General features: G+C 36.9%; 2 protein-coding genes across 8 annotated transcripts in view; one reads left to right on the top strand and one right to left on the bottom strand.

Annotated features, from left to right (window-relative positions):
- The window catches only part of mcph1 (microcephalin 1), a 28,620-nt gene that overhangs the window by 2,710 nt on the left and 5,120 nt on the right, over window positions 1-20,790 (bottom strand). For 3 of the 6 annotated variants that reach the window (XM_032541520.1, XM_032541519.1, XM_032541518.1), the window contains exons 10-13: window positions 20,643-20,761; window positions 17,720-17,757; window positions 17,410-17,572; window positions 17,240-17,317 (exon numbers count right to left, since the gene is read on the bottom strand). In XM_032541520.1, the coding sequence (XP_032397411.1) occupies window positions 17,240-17,317; window positions 17,410-17,572; window positions 17,720-17,757; window positions 20,643-20,761 (398 nt within the window). Of the gene's footprint in view, window positions 1-980; window positions 1,072-1,207; window positions 1,250-17,239; window positions 17,318-17,409; window positions 17,573-17,719; window positions 17,758-20,642; window positions 20,762-20,790 lie in introns of all 6 variants that reach the window. The other 3 variants (XM_032541515.1, XM_032541516.1, XM_032541517.1) reach the window with 3 other exon arrangements.
- Window positions 1,055-12,756, top strand: angpt2a (angiopoietin 2a). Of its 2 annotated transcripts, XM_032541521.1 has the most exons (9): window positions 1,055-1,452; window positions 5,128-5,283; window positions 6,535-6,656; window positions 6,755-6,993; window positions 7,379-7,506; window positions 7,870-7,971; window positions 8,517-8,683; window positions 10,605-10,735; window positions 12,185-12,756. In XM_032541521.1, exons 1-9 carry the CDS (start codon window positions 1,183-1,185, stop codon window positions 12,355-12,357), a joined length of 1,488 nt encoding a protein of 495 aa, XP_032397412.1. In that variant the 5' UTR covers window positions 1,055-1,182; the 3' UTR covers window positions 12,358-12,756. The 2 variants fall into 2 exon arrangements, with proteins under 2 accessions (XP_032397412.1, XP_032397413.1); XM_032541522.1 differs by lacking the exons at window positions 1,055-1,452; window positions 5,128-5,283 and adding an exon at window positions 5,766-5,811.

The raw sequence follows: 20,790 nt of genomic DNA, 5'->3' as shown, positions 1-20,790 counted from the left end.
GTTAGCGTAGCTGTGAACGTTTGGGACAGGGTACAGAAAACACCCACGACATGCCCACATATTCAAAAGCTGACCAAATCTCTCATTTAATAAGGTATCCTACACTTACAAAATTGCATTTTTATGTAAGAGAAAACAAAGAAACAAACAACTTTCTGATAACTTTTTGTTTTATCTGAAAGGGTAAGAGAAAATCAGGCTTCATTATGCTTATGACTCAGATAGAGATCTGCCAAGAACATTTCAGCTAATTCTTGCAAAACCCTACCCTGAAGCAAAGGCCAATAAAAGAGCCATGACTATTTTGTGGTCAGAGGTCATCAAGTGGCCACTTTAGTTTGTACCAATAACAATTGGTATGAGACTTTGTGGACTGAGACATGAAGAAAGACCTGGGAATTTTGGATGATTTTATAACATTATGAACTTGTTAAATAAATCAAACTTGGGAAAAAAAGAAATGGAAAAAAATTCTCAGGAAAAGGGAAAATCAGTCAATTTCAGTGGATTTTGATTTTTAATAAATTTAGCATCCTATAAGAAGAAATTAGGAAAATATGAATGAGTTCATTTTTCTTTTAAATCTCCCATTAAAAGACGCAAGTGTGTTTTTTGTAGGCCGGGAAACATTTTTCAATGAATGGGATGGACGCTGCTACTATCACAGTGTGTGCTGAATGTGGACAGCTGCATCCTGAGTAGCTGTTCAACTAAAGAAGAAAAAAAACATGTGAGTATAACAGAGGATATAGTGGAAAGTGTGTAGTTTTGTGCATCTGCGGTTGTGAAGTGAGTGTGCACTAACAGGAATCTACACTTCAGTGCTCTTCTCAGTGAGTGGCGGCAGAGAGGGAGGAGTGGTTTAGTCTCACAGTTCGCTAGTCAGAGGGGCCACGGGCAGCTCAAACAAATGGTTGGGGGCTTGATGAGAAGAGCACATGCAGTCTGGCACCGGTAACCTAAAGGGAATGACACACTACCTCTAATTCCTGATGCCTTTTTCTCCTCCTTCCACTGAGAGGTAATCAAAGGAGTCTGCAGAACCTCAAGAGGATTGTTTACACTCAGATGCTGTTAAGGAAAGACATCCAGTCGTTGAGAGAAGATTAAGTACAGGTCAACTTAAAAAACTAAGGACTTATAATTGTACCAACTTTGTTTTAAGGTAAATATTACTATACTATGAAGATGATGAATGTGGACTTACTAGTTTTAAGTTTCTGCCTTTGTCTGGGGACAGGACAAAGTGCTGTGGGTAAGAGACAATATCAGATCCAAAACGGGCCGTGCAGCTACACCTTTCTGCTGCCTGAGCAGGAAAACTGCCAAACCCAGAGCAGCAACTACAACTATCCAGTTCAAAAGGATGGACCTGTGGACAATGAGGAGTCGGCTCAGAGGCTAGAACAGCTGGAGATCATTATGGAGAACAACACACAGTGGCTGCTTAAGGTAAAGTTGTGTCACACCTATGATATCACATCAATACATGAGACTGTGATATCAGTGACTGCCTTGATTACAGTTATTTGAGAGTGATAGCTTCAGAGGTAAATAGGATGAAGTATACTTAGGTATCTGAAGCAGCATGATGTGTAAAAGGACATGTGCCAAGGAGCAATATATCCTCTACACAGGTGCCACTGGCGACATTCATACTTCCTTACAATTTCTTGGAACGAAAAAAGGTAGCATTTTAAAGAAAATCAAACACCTAGTATAAAGGATGAGAATAATTTGGTTGAAATGTAGACCACTAAACGTTTGATGAATTATCTAATACTGTAATTCAGTTTGTGGAACATTGGCACATTTTAATATGAAAAGAAAGTAGTTTTTCAAGGATGCTGTTTTTGTTTCCAAATGGGCAGATTATTGAGGCTCATACTAAATAAGTGCCGTAAAGAGTGCCATACTAAAATGAGGTGGGCTTGACCATTACCACAAAATAAAAGAGTGATGAAACTGTTCCACTAAACAACAGTTTAGAAAAGGTTTAGAACAATTTTGTCTAAATGTGCAGATTTCTTTCAGTGCAAAAGGGCATGATGGGTTTAATGAATGACAAAGACTCAACACACTTTTCTACATGAGGGATGCATACTTTTCTTTCAGTTTGCTGAGCCATTACTTATGTGATTGAAAGAAGTGAACGACCTCCCTCGCTTCTCCCTCTTTAGAGTGTGATTACTGATCAGAACTATACAAGAACACTTCACAGCTTGATCACACAATTCCAGTCTCTTAACGTAAAAAGAGCTCTGATCTGTTCCACAGGAGCGCTCAGAGGGCACATAAGCTCAAGTGCTGACTCAGAAATCAAAGCCTGCTTGCAGCACAAGTGAACATTTTACCAATTTCTGACACACGTTACATATTTCTTACATACAAAGAAGTAGGGTTGGAACAATATGCTTTTGTACCGATTCAATTCTTTCACAATACAAGAATGCCGATTTGATTTGTATCGCCATTTTCATTTATTGCAATTCGATAGCATTGAGTATTGCGATTTTCTTTTCATTCTTTAACAAAAACAAAAGTTGAGTAATACACTTCTAGAGACAGTATATCATTAGACATCTCTAAAAACTATTTTTGTTTTCTAAAAAAGAATGCTCATCACATGCCAGTCAGTCAGTCTGACATTTATTTAATTTGTAAATAAGTACATAACATGTATTTTCTGCATTTTCTGCTTTCGCTGTTTTGCTGGGAATGGAAACAATCTAATCGGCGTCAGCGGTACAGTATAAACAGAAAATATTTAGGTGAACCATTGGTAAATTGTCGATTCTAGGGAAAAGAATCGATTTTAAAAATCGTTAAAGAAATCCTGATATGTATGTGAATCATTTTTTCCCCCTACCCCTACAAAGAAGCATTGCTGATTAATAATGTGTCACCAAAGATTTAGCTGGATCAACATAGCTGTTTGTGTTTAAATGAAGGACTCCAGTGCCTTCTTCTATTGTGCAACTTCACCAAATTAATTTTCACTCATAAATATGGGAAAAATCTCAGGTCAGGTGTGATGGTCAATGTTTCACACAAAGAACAAATGTTCTTTCCTTAAGTTAACTTGATACTTTGCCATAAAGAACAAAACTGATTTTTTATGAACTAAAGCACCCAAATATAATACAGAGTCTCACTATTAAATATTATACCTTACCACGGCTCTGCAGTGTGGAAGAATGGAATGGAAGTGGAAGAATTGGCCTAGACTTTATAAACCTCCATCAGTAGGCAAGTGTGCTATGGACATTATTAGCTTAGCAACCCAGAAAAAGTATGTAAAAAATACTGTTTTCTTATTCAGCCTGATAAGTTGTTATTAAGTTATTATCTTGTGTCATCACAAACAAAAGAAAGCCACACTTCTCCTACAGCTAGACGGTAGTAAAACAAAATACTGTAGTAGCTTAGCTGTAAGCTTGTTACCTTGGGTGCACCCTTAATTCATTTAAAATCATATATGTAATTAATATACTGCTGATTAAAAGGTGCATATGTTATAATGTACCCATTCCTTGCAGTGACAGGTTTCGGCTCCACATTATCCTAAATAGAACAGGTAAAGGAAACAGAAAGACGGATGGATGATATAGAACTTCACTTAATCATGGTAGTGCCTCTTCTACAGAAGTGGTTTGAGGGATGGAAGAAGAGCTTAAATGGAGTGTAATTAACTTTAGAAAACAAGTGATCGCTACCTAAGTTATAGGAATCGGTCACTTAAACAGCCTAAATAACTTTACGCTGCTGTCACATAAACATACAGGATGTCTACAAAAATGCATTTTCTGAGCTTTATTTCAAAAAGATTTTCCAAATCAGTAAACCGTAGACTTCCATCAGGTGCCATTTACCTATTTAAAATAGTCTTAGTTTCTTATTAATAACTTAATTTTTCCTTTCTTCCTTTTTACACTGCACCAGCTAATGACAACTGAGGAAAAAAGATAAATTGTTGAGGAACAGTTATTCCTCATTGACGCTTTTGAGGCGCATGAGTAAACAACTGATTAAATCAATGACTGTCAATGGGACATCCTGCCAAAATTTCCAATGACAGCCTTCCACCTACTACAGATTCCTTTGTGTATCCAAGAACATAAACAAATTTGACGTCATGAAAGGAAGACAAACAAAATCAGCACTAATTGCAAATGTTATTTGTATTTTTCATAAGGAAAATAATAATAAAAATTGTTTGGGTTTGCATTGCTGACTGATGAGTAAATAACAAAAGTGATTATGCAAACTTACTGCAGATAAAGATATTAAACTGACACTGGTTTCCAGTTGCACACACATGTCATACTGTCATGAAGGATGTAACTCCTCATTCAACACTTCCATCCTGTTTACGAGTCGTGTGACCTGATTGCCACTCAGGAACACCATGCAGGAAATAACTTAATGATTGGTCTCGGTCTAAATCTGGCAATACTGTAAGGTAGATGAGAACAAATCTTGTAACCATGAAACATTGACCATTTCCCACCCTGAGGCAAGCTATGGTCATTGTATTATTCCTATGATTAAGAGGTTTGATATGGCAAGGTTACATCAGAACTGTAAATGTTTTTACCATGCATAAATCAAGATGATAAAAATAAATAAATTAATCTGTTTCAAGATTCCTATTATTGTATCACTTTGCTAAGAAAAACATTACAATCTATTACTTTCCACATTTTGACCTTCAGGACCAAACACTGATTTTCATGTTTTAATTTAAAGAAGCTTTTAAATATTTGAAACCATATGATAAAACCAATTTAAAATACCTTATCATGGGACAGTTCTGTTCAGCTTCATCATCATATTTAAATAATTGAACAATGGTGCTTGCTCACAAACCTCTATTAGAGCACCATCAATATATATTTCCAAAATAGGTTTTTAAAGGTTCAGTAGAAAACAAATGTAAAAACAACCTTTTGTCATATTTTCTCACACTGCCACTATTTTCTCACAGTAGTACACGAGACAGATAATCTCAGAGAAAAGCATGTTCCTCTGCCTCCTCCAAGTGCTCCTAATGACCTTTGCAAGATCCATCTAATCAAAGACTCTTTAAAACTGTCTCAAGCTAATTGTCTTGCTTCTGTGCTGCAGCTGGAGAACTACATACAGGACGGCATGAAGCAGGACATGGTCCAAATCCAACAGACTGCTGTACACAACCACACAGCTACGATGATTGAAATTGGAACAAACCTACTGAGCCAAACTGCAGAGCAAACAAGGAAACTGACCAATGTGGAGGCACAGGTGAGGCTGTACTGCCCGCTACTTTTACAGGCTATGCAACAGCACGGTCAAAACAGTTTACACATAACATAACATGTTATTCTGTTAATAAGATTAACAGAATAACATGCTAATGAAAATGTGGCACAAGTTGTTTTTTACTAACATGAATACATGTGTTATTCCTTTGTTTCCATTTAAAGATGCAAGCCTAAGTGTGCTCTGCGATACACTGCATTAAATAATGTAAAAGAAAATACGCAGAGGGAAAAACAGGCATGACTGCGTCAGTTTATTATTGTGGCACGTCAATGACCTTATGTGAGCCAACTGTACAGCATTTCCTGTTATTAGCACACTCGTATTCCCAAGAAAGGGTCTATCAGTTTGTCACAATCAGACATCCGTCTGTTCAAAGGCATCAACAGCTCCATTGCAGACACATAGCTAGGATCCATGTAAACAACCTGCTTTTTGCTGAGTTCAGTTCCTCCGAACTGGGAAATACATCTGTGAAAATAGGTGGATTTTGAATGTTTCCTTGTTCAGGTATGTCTGCTGTATTGGAATTTGGTCGTTCTTTCCTGTCATGTTTTTCCATTTTGCAAATGGCTGTTTGTTGTTCATGCTAGAGACGTAAACTGGGCTTGTGTTGAATTGGATCCACTAATGGAAGACAGAACCGAATATCTAAATTATTTTTGACAAATTGCGTGTTGACGAAACAAACTTTTTTGCATTATGTCATTTTGGATTTTTATACAGGTTTATTGCTCTTTTGCCATGCTTTCTTCTACGTTACATGTTTTTTTTTTACTTTTTTTTGTAAATTGCTGCAAGTCACGTTGTTATTTGCATACTGTATTGGAGAAATGTCAGATGCAACTGCATAATTTCACAGTAAAATGTCAATATTAGAACACAGCCTATATCTTATAGTAATATCCACTAAATTCCTAGCTGTAAATCTTGCTCACAATACCTGTTATCTATATTTTGTATTCATAAGACAAACCCATCTGTAAAACTCTGTTTATAATAGTATTCTTTTCTATATTTATCCATTACATATCCATGTCTTGCACTTACGGAACCATTGTATATCCTACACTTACTGCTGGTTAGACCTAAACTGCATTTTGTTGCCTTGTACCTGTACATGTGTAATGACAATAAAGTTGAATCTAATCTAATCTAGTTGTGAACCATTTTACAAGATATCTCTTATACACAGCTTGACTGAACTGCTTTGCCTTGTTCTTTTGTTTTTAGGTAATTCATCATACAACTCGACTTGAGCGCAAACTTCTTGAAAACTCCTTGTCAACTAACAAGTTGGAAAAACAACTAATTATCCAAACAAATGACATCAGCAAGCTGAATGACAAAAACAGGTGAGGACATAAAATCGCAACATATAAAATCCCAGGCCATACTAAACAGTACAGTTTTGAGCTAATGTGCACCGCTGAACTTGTTACCCTCTTCCCAGCTTTCTAGAGAAAAAGGTGGGGGAGATGGAGGAGCAGAGACAGGTGGAGCTGAAGATGCTTCGTGATGAAAAAGAGCAGCTTCAGTTTCTAATACTGAGGCAGACCGCTATAATTGGCGAGCTGGAGCAGCAGCTGCTCAAAGTCTCCTCCAACAACACTGTGCTGCAGCGTCAGCAGCAGGAGCTACTGGACACCGTGAACAACCTCATTCACACCATCTCTGTCGGTTCCGTTCGAGGTGAGTCCTCACTTCAGGTCATCATAACCTCTTTAATTCACTCTTGAGTTTTATATTCATATTTGTAAAACATATCCATACTTGGGAGCTGCCAGTACACTCACAGTCTGCTGTAGCTACTAGAAATGAATTTAACACCTGCACAAATTAATCCAATCAAATGGCCCTGCAACAATTCTCTTTTTGAGGCCATTGTGTTCATTGTGCAGGTGTCATGAATTGCACAAAAGAGGATCACATAACTTTAATTACCACATGCCTTACAAAGCAGTAACACTGAAGAAATGAATGTGATCTTTTTTCACTCAGTTTGAACTTATCAAAGGAGGACAGTTAAATGCCATACAATTGTGTGTCAAAATAACAATGCGGATTTCTTCTGCAGAGAGCAAAACTGTCATGATGCAGGACACTCCTACCACATTCATGGACTGTGCTGCCGTCTTCAAGGCAGGAAACACCCAAAGTGGAGTCTACACTGTGATATTACCCAACACTACAATAGAGGTTAAGGTACAGTAATCCTGTTTAATTGATTCAGACTTGGTATGCACTAACCCACCAACACTTACTCAATCTTGTAAATAAAACCTCTGGAAGTGCTCAGTAAACAGTATTGTGTTTGAGGGCGAGTAAGTTAAATTGAAATGTTCTTAGAATTCCATTAATGATGTGCATACTTGAACTAAAATGGTGATCTCCTTAGAAACTTTTCAGTTAAGACTTGGACTTCAATTCTGTGTACCTTCCGTGCAACTTAACTTTTGTTTGGAACAAACTCAAATAAGACAGCATTGTCAAATTATAAATGAGCATGAATACCTCACACAGAATTAATTTTTAATTGCAACAACTCCTTATTCCTTGTGTTTGAAGGCTTTCTGTGACATGGAGACAGAAGGAGGTGGGTGGACAGTACTACAAAAACGCTTTGATGGCCATGTTGACTTTCACCGTACGTGGCAAGAGTACAAAAAGGTAAAAGCTATCAAGAAGTAATTCTTCCCTTTAAAAAAATATAACCTAGGCTACGGTTTTCATTCCAAATGGAATTCATTCCAATACAGTGAGCAAATTTGGTGTAGGCCCTCAACTGAGTGATTTAAAGGCCTGGTGATTGTATTCCAAACACAAAGCAGTGCTACTGAAACTTCAAATCTACAATCATAATGGGGTCTAGATGATTCCCAAAAATAGACCAGCATTGCCAATGCCAAATAGGAGATAAATGAGGCAACAATGTGTCAAAAAGAACTCCAAGTCCCTACTAAGCAATCTTCGCTGAGGAAAGCATTCATGCCATTTTCTTTTTTCCTACCACAATGCAAGTTCAGTAAAAACTGGCATACTTTTTTATCACCATCTCATTGGGAATGTGAATTTAACTTGTGTAAGTGCTGAAAGTCTCTTCAGTATTCTGATGAAATATTTTAGTTACAGGAAAAAAAAATTGGAAAAGCAACCTACAAGCCCTTTCTGCAGGGACTTAACAAGGTTTAATTGCATTTCTTTTTTCTTTTCAGGGGTTTGGAGATCCTTCAGGTGAATTCTGGTTAGGAAATGAATTTGTCTCCACACTGACAATTCAACAGTCCTATAAACTAAGGATCCAGCTGAGCGACTGGGAAGGAAACTCTGCATACTCACAATATGACCAGTTTTCTCTTGACAGCGAAGCACAAAATTACAGGTACGTTGTACTGACAATATAAAAAACAGAGCCTAGGTAGCTCACCTAGAGTGTGCGTCCAATGTACAAAGGCTCAGTCTTCTCTGCAGCTGCTACGGGTTCAAATCCAACCTGCGGCCCTTTGCTGCATGTCATTTCCCCTCTCTCTTCCCTTTCATGTCTAATCAAATAAAGGCCTAAAATGCCAAAAACAAATAATCTGGAAAAATCCTGAAGTGGGTCAGATGCTCGATAGCAAATACCTGGTAACATTGTATTTAATTTCTGTTTTAAGGAAAAAAATGTACAGTTCCTGTAGCTCAAGTTATTATGGACAAAGATGTCCTTCAGAAAATAATTTGTTTCTCTTACAACAGTGCTTTTGAAGTCTGCTATCCTTAACAGATACCCAAATCTAATGCCAATTTTCAAACAAGGACCGAAACTAAAGCACAGCCTCAAAACTCAAAGCCATGCAAATATTATGAAGAAATTAAAAACTATGTTAGTGACAACCTACAGAGGCAATATAACTTAAAACAAGATGCATAAAAACCATCTCTAAAGCCCCATCAATAGGAGAACTCACATGTAATGGAATGGCAATATATTTCATACACACAGTACATTTCTTCCCGAAGCTAAAAGCATATGAGCTCTGGCTGTAATTTTTCATCGTACAACATTTTTTACAAACCTGAATCCTTACTTATGAATCGTCACCCACATCTGTTTTTTTAAGCAATTGAAATAATGAAGTGAATTCAGTCGGATTATCAGGCTAATTCACTACAGTTGGTTCACTGATAGGCAAGATGACAACATGTTAATGAACACACCGACAGTGCTGAATTCCCTCTGGTTATGAAATCCTAGCATTAATGCGCAAGAAGGATTAATTCTACAGTCTTGACTGATAATGTATTTTGACAGTGTGCCCCTGGACCATATCACACATATCTCCAGAAACCTATTTTTAAAAAAACTACCTCATGATTAATGCTGACCTCCTAGTTTTGCTTAAAAACAAAACAAACTATATAAATTCCCCTTGATGGTGGTTCTTTGCTGTGTAAGACTATCCATTTCCTGATACTGACATACTGAAATTAGCCTCAAAAAAGGTAATTAACTGGCCAATGTTTAAAAAATAAGAAATACATAAAATGCCTTGTTTGGTTCAAGTCCCCGTACGGACCAAAAGTACGGATTGGGGGTTGGTAGCTGGAAAGATGCCACTTCACCTCCTGGACATTGCTAGGTGCCTCCAAACGCTCAGGGCGCTGGTCCAGCTGGCAGCCCACTCACTCTAACATCTCTCCATTTGTGCATGATTAGGTCCTGAGCATGTGTGTGTATTTCAGGCCTGATGACTAACAAACAGAGTGTAAATTGTAATTTCCCCACTGGGGATCAATAAACAGTAAAAAATAATAAATTATTTTCTAACATTCAGTCTGCACTTCTTGGCAATAACACATCCTTCACAAATATTTTATTTTACAGACCTTAGCTGATTTTAAAAGTGGAATGGATCCTTCTTTTGAATTTGACAAAGAGCTTGAAATGCTCCAATTCAACAAAGTTATTTTCAGGTCTTAAGTCTACTTGACTATGTTTCCAGTTAGTTGGCACAATATTTCCAAATAACTCTTACAAAGAAACTTCACATAATAGCACAACACAAATCCTTTGGGGGGAAAAACTTAAATAGCATGACAACATATGCAATTGCCAAGATGCTTGTGAAAATCACAATAAGCAAAACTGTAAGGCAAATAGCACACACTTCAATCCTTATGCCAAAACCCATTTTAGATCCTAGTACTAGTACTAGTGAAGCTGTGGCCAAAGAACTGTATAAGGGAGTTGTACGTTGCCTTTTGAGGAACAGCAATCACAAGCTTCCTCCTCCTTCATTTTTGCCTTTTCCATTCTACAGGATACACCTTAAAGGCTTCAGTGGAACAGCAGGCAAAATAAGCAGCATCGGGCAGCCAGGAAGTGATTTCAGTACAAAGGATGTGGACAATGACAAATGTGTTTGCAAATGTTCTCAACTGACAACAGGGGGTAAGAAACACATTTTTGCATATAACTTCTGAAAAATTGTGCTCATCAGGAAAATACAATAATCACGTTGATTTTGTGATGGCACTTGTTGTGGAACAAATTCCAAATCACCCAAATCTTGGAACTCCCCTAAACAATACTCAAGGGCATTTAAGGGCTCCTTTACTTTTGTGGCAAGGTCAAAGAGCACAATTAGCTTAGAGTTAATCATTGATCAACTCATTGGGGAATTCAGCGCCTACAATGGCTGACTTAAGTCCGCTGATTCATAGCCTGGGAACAGAGCTTTTCCCTCTCTCCTCTTGTAGCTTAAAGGTCCTCCTCCATTCCCTTAAAAGTGACTCCAGTGCCAGAAGTTTGTCTCCCTCTGTATTAGGATCTGCCAAGTGAGCATTAAAGCATGAAAACCCTCACCCTCTCCGTTTTTCCCATGAGACCTCTTACAGGAACCTCATGTGCACATTACACACAATCGTGACTGACACTTACCTCGTTAAAGAGTAAAGCAGAATCTGTTTTGAATGAACTTACTAAATCTGTATGAACCCATAAGTATGTTAAACCATATTACGAGCTCCAATAATTTATTTTTAACTGAAAAAATAGAGTTTTAGGTTTGCTTAAATGCTGTTTACAGATATACATTCTATTTCTATGGACTACGAATGACAGCCCAGTTGTTATATTCAAATTAACAGGGGTATGTGTTCACAAAAACTGACAATCTCTATGACGACACCACTACATTAGAGCAGAAGCAATTTACTGTCATATCCAATTAGATGCAGCCAACTGTGAAATGCCTGCCTTGACACCATGACACGTACTTCTACTTTAACAAGTAGCTTCTAGTTACTTGTGTGATGACATAATGACATGACATAGATTGAGCTACAGCTAAAGTGCAACACAGTTAAAAAGTGGGCATAGAAGCTATATAAACCGCTATTATTGCTTGAAAAATGTAATTTAATGCTCATTTGTTTTGTTTTTTTAAATCTTAACTTTCTCTATTGATTTTATATAGCAGATGTAACAGCTTGTTAACTGTTTATAGGTTTTATAGGAGTGTAGGCAGTCTCCAGATGGCACAGTTAAAGCCTGGATATACATACAATTTTAATTTGCTGAAGTTTCAGTTATAGTGCACTCAGATGGTTATTAACAGCTTTTTAAATTAAAAGAACTATGCAATAGTAAAGTGTATAAATGGATTGAAAGTCAACACAAGCTAACATAAAGATGGTTTAGCCCTGAAAGGGGCTTTGCAATGTATCCTATAGTGACAAGTGTGATAGTTTTTAGCCTACAAAACTAGCCCATTCTTAAAACAGGTTATCATATCGTACTATAGAAAATACGGCAAGCGCCATCCCTGTTATACACAGAGTAGCATGCATTATCCTTTTTGACATTACATCTAAATTTAAGTTTGGTTTGATGTTCTAGGTTGGTGGTTTGATGCCTGTGGTCCGTCCAATTTGAATGGGATGTATTACCAACAAGGCCAAAATTCAAATCGCTTCAATGGAATCAAATGGTATTACTGGAAAGGCTCGGGCTACTCACTGAAGTCCACTACCATGATGATGAGACCAGCAGATTTCTCTGGTTCCCTTTGAACTGTTATGCTCAGATTAAACAAAGTGGAAGGGAAATTCTGCCTGACAAACAGCAACAAACAACACAACCAAAATAAAAATTCTCAAGGGACCCAAAGCACTTCATTAACATAAATCTTTTACATACCTTTGGAAAGACATATTTTGGGCATGTTTATGTGTATTGTAATTTGAAATAGAGATTGACAAAATGTCAAATATCTGTCCTGAAAATACTTATGACTGTGGTATGTATAGATAATTAGGTATAATAATTGCATTGAGTAATTACAGCTAGCTAACAAGACAGAAGAGGCCAAAGTAAATTGTGACATTATTTAATCTAATGTCTTTAAATATTTTAATGTTCAAGCACCCATTTTACTATGTTTTAAATAATAACTGCTGGTCATTGTAAAAGAAAGAGACAATGGTACAACACGGAAAAACTGGCTCAAAGTGATTATGTTTCTGTTGAATGCCTAAAATGTAAATGCAAATGTAAAAATGCCACAGGAAATGTTTCTCTTACGATGCTGTTTTTCTCCTGAGAACGTATGTGCATTTGTTGTTTAATTTATATGTAGATTTTAAGTTTGATATTTAACATTATTATATATGATGGAGATTTGGTAGTTTGACATATGGAATCCTAGTTAGTTAACAATTTTATTGCACATAGGCTACACTAAGGGGAATTCTTTTAATATAATTCTGCAGTAACTTCCCACATGCTTATGCATGACAATCTTTTTGCATTCTTTTTTATTTATGCAATATTTCTTTTAAAGCCTCAACATCCAAATGTATGAAAAGGTTGTAGATATGAGGAAGCTGAATTTCTCACGAGTGGCAACACTGGCTTAGATTTGTTTTGGAATGTTTGACTGCAATAATCTACCAGTTGTAAAATACCTGAAGTTGAAAATTAAAAACAACCACAAGGCACAGAGCATAAAATATAAGCTCTGAAGTCCTTCTCAACAATAATTCTGTTTGACACAAAAATGCCAGATCCCCACAACTTTTTCAGTAACGTGTTATCACTTCAAGTACAAAATAAATAAATTAAATGCTCAAAAGTTTTCTATTGTTGTTTTAAGGTCACTAATCACAGTTCAACTACACATTTACACATTTCAAATCTAACCACCAAACCTTCAGAAGAGCGATATGGACAAAGTTAATAGTGGGCAATATGGATCAAATCTTTTATCACAGTTTTTGTTAATTTTATAGTGTGATATGATACATTTTGTGGCACAGTCAATTTGGGGTTCTTTATGGTTAAAACACTCATGTCTTTTTGGCTAATTCAGCTAATTACATACCTGACAAATCAAAGAACACTACTCACCAGATTAATATAAAGATCAGTCCAATATAGCCATAAAGCAATCCTTAATGGTCTTATGCAAGGATATAAAGGGAAAGTTACACTAGAACCTTCACTGTCACAAATGGTTGAGTTAAAGTTAAAATGGCAAAGAAATCCTACTTGGCCTCATGTGATATGCAAGCTTCAGTCTTTGGAGGTCATGCATCATTATTTGAACAGAGGCACATCATTTTCCGTTACAAGATATCCCAAACACGTGAAAACAATAGTAATAAATAATACTAAAATCAGTTTCTATCAATAAACCTGACAACATCTGAAAGCAACATCCCGCTTCACGCGGCACAGGGAATAAATAAAAGAGGGAAGTTTGCGGTTGCCAAATGCTGGAATGCGTCCTTAAGCATAAAGGAATGACAAACAGCCATGGAGACATAAAAAAATGTAAATAATCTGTAAATAAGCAAGAAGTAGTAGAGAAGAAGTAGAGAGTGGAAGTAAAGGAAAGCATTCTGTCTGGAAACAGCAGTAAACAGATCCATAATAAATACTGACATACCGCGAAACATTGCATTTGTGTACTCCAATTATTAACGTAACTGTATCTTATTTCCAAATCAGAATTACTCTCTGCTTCTCAATGCTACAAAAACTCTTTTCACGAGACAATTTTAAACTTTGACAAAGCGTTCTCATGTTTTCCCACACCCTCCAGCAAAACGCCATTTCTTTTCCCAGTATGCTTGCTTTTTCTTACTACATATTTAAGGCCATTTTACTGTTCCTGTGGTCTGTACATGAAGAATCATTCAGATGTTTGTACAGGCAAACCTTCTCAGCCAGTCTTCCCAGCCAAACCATGTTAAAATGGAACGTGTAGCGCGCGCCTAGTTACAAAAACTAGTGCCGTGCCAAACAGGCACGTTTGGAACGGGTTGATTGCTTGGCCTGTGCTATTGCTGCTTGTAGCTTTCTCCAGAATCATTGTACAAAATTACTTACAGACCAATCCCAGAGCACGTATAAGCAATGCAATATGCAACCCCACTGTATCCTGCTGACTTGTACTACTGTGTACTTCTACTTCAGAAGGAAGAAGAAAAACACTGTAATAATACATTTAGCTGACAGAGAAATGTTACTGGTTACAGTGCAGATTAAGATTTAACTCAAAAGTTAAATTAATTAGAGTAATTTAGAGTAATCAAAGATTTTGTGTTATAAAGTAACGTTAAAGTATGGATTTAATTATCACAGGTATTTTGCCGGTTGTACCGTTATTAGTGTTATAAATTGTCACACTTACACAACCTAGTCTGAGTGGGACAAAGGAAGATCAATCTCATTGCCCGGTAAGGCTCCAAAATGATGTTATCTTCTGCCTTCTGCTAAGTGGTGAATTTCCAGCTCACAGCAAGTTAATACTAGAGCCCAACAGATATATCGGGGCCAATTTTATCGGCCTATATTAGGCGTTTCCCAAACTATCGGTATCGGCATTTATAATGTCCGATACATGACAAGGACAAATAAATTATTCTGATAAATGAATATTTAAAAAATTAAATAAAAACGGACGGTCAACCATGTTATGAGTGTTTACGTTGCATAGTTTGTCCACCAGAGGACGCTCTACAACGTCACTGTTGGCAACACTGTTTTTTTCAAAGCATTTCCGATTTCTTTTATATATATATATATATTTGCCAATATATCGGAATATCATATTTTTAAATAACCAAATATTTGTATCAGTATCGGCCTCAAAAAACCTTTATCGGTCAGGCTCTACTTAATGCAATATAGTGTTTGGCTTTTATCTAATGTCGGAAAAATATGCCTTTTTAGTGAGTCTCCTCTTAGCAAAATGCTCTGAGTGAATTTAAGCTGGGCTTTTATTGTGAAAGGTAGACACGGAAGAGCCAACGTTATGACAGCACTTTCCCCCTCAACCTTTATTGTGTGGCTGTTTACTTTTCTTCACCTTAATATCCAATATCCAATATCCAACACTGTCCAAACTGTTCCAAAATTCAAACCCCAAGTTCATCGGGGTATCCAGGAAGCTAAGTTTAAAGTAGATCGGATGAACAGTTCTTGAGATATTTTAAAGGACGGGACACGAAAGACATGATGACGTAACTTTTTGGCTTGCACACCTAACACCGGGAACACCACGGCAACTATAAATCTATCTTAATTTTGCCAGGTAGGATTACATTATACTCTCAAGCAGTATAGGCATCAAATCGCAAGAAACACGAATATTATGCAATGTTGCCATAATATGCAGCTCTAACATAAGCTTGGTACTTGTCCAGGACTAAACTGGTGGCTAGAAATAAAAATAAATCCATATATTTACAGGCTTCTAGATTAATTTTGTTACATTTAGATGGATTATTTAGGCAAAGGCATCAATATTAATGAGTGCAATGCATTGAAAAACTGATATGGCCATTAAAACTAAAATTAGATTGTTTGCATTTCGTCAGAAACTGAAATTATGACTAAAAATCGTTGTCAACAAACCTTTATCCTGTGACAAAAAAAGAGACAAGACGCAACATAAATGCTGGTCACGTGACAATGACTAAAAATAATATTGTTGACAAATAAAAACGAGACTAAATGTGATTCACAAAATGAAAACTACGATAAAATGTCTCTTCATTTTCGTTGACCAAAACAAGACAAAATGTTATAACATTATTTTGTCTTGTTTAGTCAAATTACTATTATTATTTTGCAGTATTTGGGTTTCCTGTGTCTCATTTCAGTGGCTGCATCCAGTCGCACTGCGAAGACAGGCGACGTCACTTACTCTAAAACTAAAATTAAAACAGGCCGCCAAAAACAACACTAGTGTGCACTAATGAAATATGTTTTTCATTAGTGCAAAGTAGTGTTGTTTTTGGCGGCCTGTTTTAATTTTAGTTTTAGTCACGCTGTCATTTTCATTAGTTTTAGTCATGTTCATACTCTTTTTAGTCTAGTCATGTTTCAGTTGACTAGGGCACCTAGATAGCTCATTTGGTAGACCAGGTGCCCATATTTAGGGGTTTACTCCATAACACAGCAGGCTCGACTCCGACCTGCGACCCTTTGCTGTATGTCATTCTGTCAGGCCTAAAATGCCCAAAAAATAATATAAAAAAAGATTTTCAGCGTACTAAAAGACGGAACAATTTCGTCTTATTTTAGTCAGAATTGTCCATGACTGTTTTCGTCTAGTTTTAAGGGCTAGAGGAAGTGACGTCGCCTGTGTCTGCGCAGTGCGACCGGATGCAGCCACTGAAATGAGACACAGGAAACACAAATAATGCAAAATAATAATAGTAACGCGACTAAACAAGACAAAATAATGTTATAACATTTTGTCTTGTTTTGGTCAATGAAAATGAAGAGACATTTTATCGTAGTTTTTATTTTGTGAACCTCATTTACAACTACTAATAGCATTCAATTTCACTATAAACCTCATTGTTTATAGTGAAATTGAATGCTGGTAGTAGTTGTGTCGTTTTACTACTACTACTACTACTACACAAGTAATGAACTCACCTGTGCTGCAGGAAATTGGTCTGAAAGTTCATATGGTTCCTCTGGAATCCACTGCCTTTGCTCCAAACACCAGAGGATCTACTCAGGAAAAATGAAAATGAAAGATAGTAGAAAACTTTATCATTTAAAATAGTATAATGTAACGGCTTCAAAACATTCAAACTACATACCCATTCAAAAGAAAGAATCCAGCAGCCACGAGCTATGCCCAACAGAATATTGAGAGTCCGCCGCTGACCCCCAGATACCACATGAGTTGTACTCTCACAAACTCTGTCAACAATTGAAAAACCACCTAGTGCAGTCACCACCTGAGCCAATGTATGCTGCTTCCTACAAGAGATGAGTAGAGTAGAATGCATCCAACACAAATTATTTAATTAAGACTTACTTCTATTAGCTTTCTCACCCATGCATTGAAAGTGTTGGGAAAAATCTGCTAATGTTGACATTTATTTTTAGACAAATTTTTGTACTTACTCAGTTGGCATGCTTGTCATGACCAATGTTCTCATAGCCTGAAACAAAGATAAACACACAAAACTTAACCAAATTTTCCTTTACTTAAATGATCATGGACACTTCTATAAACTTATTCTGTGTAAACTTAATGTAATTAAGTGAAATCAAATGAAACCGTTACATAATACTGTATGTTCTTGAAAATGAACTAGTTTATGTCCGTGTTCAATGCATTTTATTTTTGTGGAGTATTCTAAGCCTTATAGTGTGTTCAAGGAACCCCTTATAGTATTGTGTCACAATATCCACATATTTGGAAAACAAATATAAGTGAAACCACTATAGAGCACAGATTTGGCTTGATTTGTTGTCTAGCTTGTGTTTGTAAGAGCAAAGATCACAGAAAAAGGAAGTGAAATGTGTGAACATTGTGGAACAAATCTACACTTTAACGTAGCCAATGATAGAGTATCTATAAATAAAAAATGTTTTAAAACACTTGGAAATGTAATGCATGTATGTTTCTTTTGGGTGTGAGTTTGTGAGTTGGTTTGTTGAATGATACAGCACTAAACATATTATATAATAAGATCATTATTCAACAGCAAGACAAACTTTCAATAACCCTGCAAGATATATAGTTGCATAGAGACCAACAAAAATCCAAGACCAAAACCATTATATGGAGAAAAACATATTCAGAGTCACTAAAACGGAACAGTAAATGTGTAACCTGATGACTGTCTTCCATCCAACCTCGTACTTTGGCCCCTAGATAGCAAGTCATCATCGACAAAAACACCTGAACAGCAGCTACAAACAGCACCACCGGGCCCCTTCCTGTTACACTCTGATTTCTGGTCCCCCAGCTGGAAGTCAGGGGTTAAGGCCTTCTGCACACAGTGGTGCCAAAACGGCCCACCGGCCTCTCCAATACCAATCACACATCACATTAATCTTGATAAGCAAGTTGGGAAGTCATTGTGTTGGTTATCATCACCCCATGACTGCTACTTATTGGTTGTCCTGACAGATGTTTTCTTCAAAAGGAAATGTTTTGATATTCCAGTTTGTTAATGATCCACAACAGGGATATCTTCCTCTAACACTACAGCACTGCCAAAAGGCAACAAGAAAATCTGTTAATTTTGAGGTCTTTTAAACTTAGTCAAAAAACTAAAAACATGAGCAGCTAGTCTAAATGTTCCTCAAAAGGGACATTGGCTTATCTTATACAGTGGACATGTTCTGGCAGCGACACAAAAAACAGCCATTGAAGAATAAGTTGGACATAGTAAGCTTCTGACAAAGAGCTGGTGTGAACTGCAGCATGGCCTCTAAAGAGAACTACTCCCAGCACAAATGAAAGAAATCCTTCATTGTATGAGTAGGTCTCCTTGATGACTGCTACAGTGCTCCACTTTACACAACTGTAGAGCATCTAACATAAACATTGACTGAAAATACCATGGCAGTAGCTCATATCAGTTAACATTGGTGACCAGTCTAGGCTACTTTTTCGGACTTTTAGCTATTATTGAAATAATCGTACGCTTAAAGGAATTATGAAAACTCCAAGCACATTTTTTTGAGCCTAACAATATCAACGACAACTGTACAATTGCACTGTAGACATCCAAAGTCAAGCAACATGTCATGTATAGTTACATCTGCACTTTCACTGATTGGTAAACTATGCAGGTTTGATCAAGAACATATCATGGATGGATGGGATCACCAATACTGACTTACTTATGAACATTTAAAGGTCCCATGGCATGAAAATGTCCCTTTATGAGGTTTTTTAACATTAATATGCGTTTCCCCCAGCCTGCCTTTGGTCCCCCAGTGACTAGAAATGGAGATAAGTGTAAACCAAGCCCTGGGTATCCTGCTCTGCCTTTGAGAAAATTAAAGCTCAGACGGGTTGATCTAGAATTCATCATTGGTCATAAGGGGCAAGGTTATCTTCCCTTTCTCTGCTTTGCTCGCCTAGAGAATTTGGCCCACCCATGAGAGAGAAACATCATGGCTTTCAAAATAAGCACATGCTAAGGAAAGCTCATTGTGGGACTGGCTGTAGTGGCTGTAATACTGCTCTAAGGCTGAAATTTGGTATTAGGGGACCACTAAGGTCTATATAAAAGCATCCAAAGAGCACCATGTCATGGGACCTTCAATCTATTATCAGGATCTTTACAGAACTAAGAGAACAACTGCAACCATCTCTGTAATCAGACTACCATAAAGTCAACCCATTACAGATCCCTGGAGAAGATAACGTCATCATGTTTGTCTTTTTTCAGCTGGTTGAGGTTACCAGCATAACGAAAACAGAGCCCAGGTGCATTTCACAAGCAAGGAAGTTGTACACTGCCATCACAGAGGCAAAACACAGGAAACCCTTAGGACCAGACAGAACCTTTTGACTAGATGCGTCAAACACCTACAGCTATGGAACTTTAAGACCTTATAGAGGAAATACTAATACTTATGCTGATGATAAAAAGGAATGACATAAACGCTACTGATTTTTTTGTTTACTTCCTAAACTTCCTATAATTATAAATGTCAGGACTTTGTCATATTCTGCAGCTACAATAGATTGGGAAGATAAATAAAGTACAACCTCAAGTAAATAAAAAAAGTGTGAAAAACACAGAGAAGTGTGTCTAAGTCAACTGCAGGCAATTTAGCTGGTATTAAACGCCGGACAAATGTATTTACTGTACATAAGCAAACGGGAAATTAGTAATTAAAACAATGCCATGTGCAATCCCATGTCACAGCAGTATCCTTAATAAATTATTACACAGAACACAATTGGAAAAATTTACCATTACGATTCATTATTTCTATGGAAAACTCTAATTCAAAGCAAAAAGTCTTCAAATTCAATCATAATTTACACTAAACATTAAAACCAATCATGTCTTTTTACCTTTGTTTTGTTAACCATGTTCTGAAGACTCGAGCTGACTTGCTTATTGTGATTTTCTTCTTCGCCTTCAGAGGGGATCTCTGTTAAAACAGCTGCAGCTGTATGTGCATTTCCCCTACCTACATTTGAAAACAAGAAAAACAATTGA

This window comes from Etheostoma spectabile, chromosome 17 (genome assembly GCF_008692095.1).
Source record: "Etheostoma spectabile isolate EspeVRDwgs_2016 chromosome 17, UIUC_Espe_1.0, whole genome shotgun sequence".
Taxonomy (NCBI): Eukaryota; Metazoa; Chordata; class Actinopteri; order Perciformes; family Percidae; genus Etheostoma; species Etheostoma spectabile.
The sequence above is the reverse complement of the archived record's forward strand: the minus strand, read 5'-3'. Positions and strand labels throughout refer to the sequence as shown.

Bases quoted from the DNA above. Each gene is read 5' to 3' on its own strand.
- angpt2a (XM_032541521.1), top strand. From the start codon at position 1,183: ATGAAGATGATGAATGTGGACTTACTAGTTTTAAGTTTCTGCCTTTGT. The intron at 5,284-6,534 runs GTGAGGCTGTAC...TTTTGTTTTTAG, and splicing joins TGACCAATGTGGAGGCACAG to GTAATTCATCATACAACTCG. The intron at 7,972-8,516 runs GTAAAAGCTATC...TTTTCTTTTCAG, and splicing joins CGTGGCAAGAGTACAAAAAG to GGGTTTGGAGATCCTTCAGG.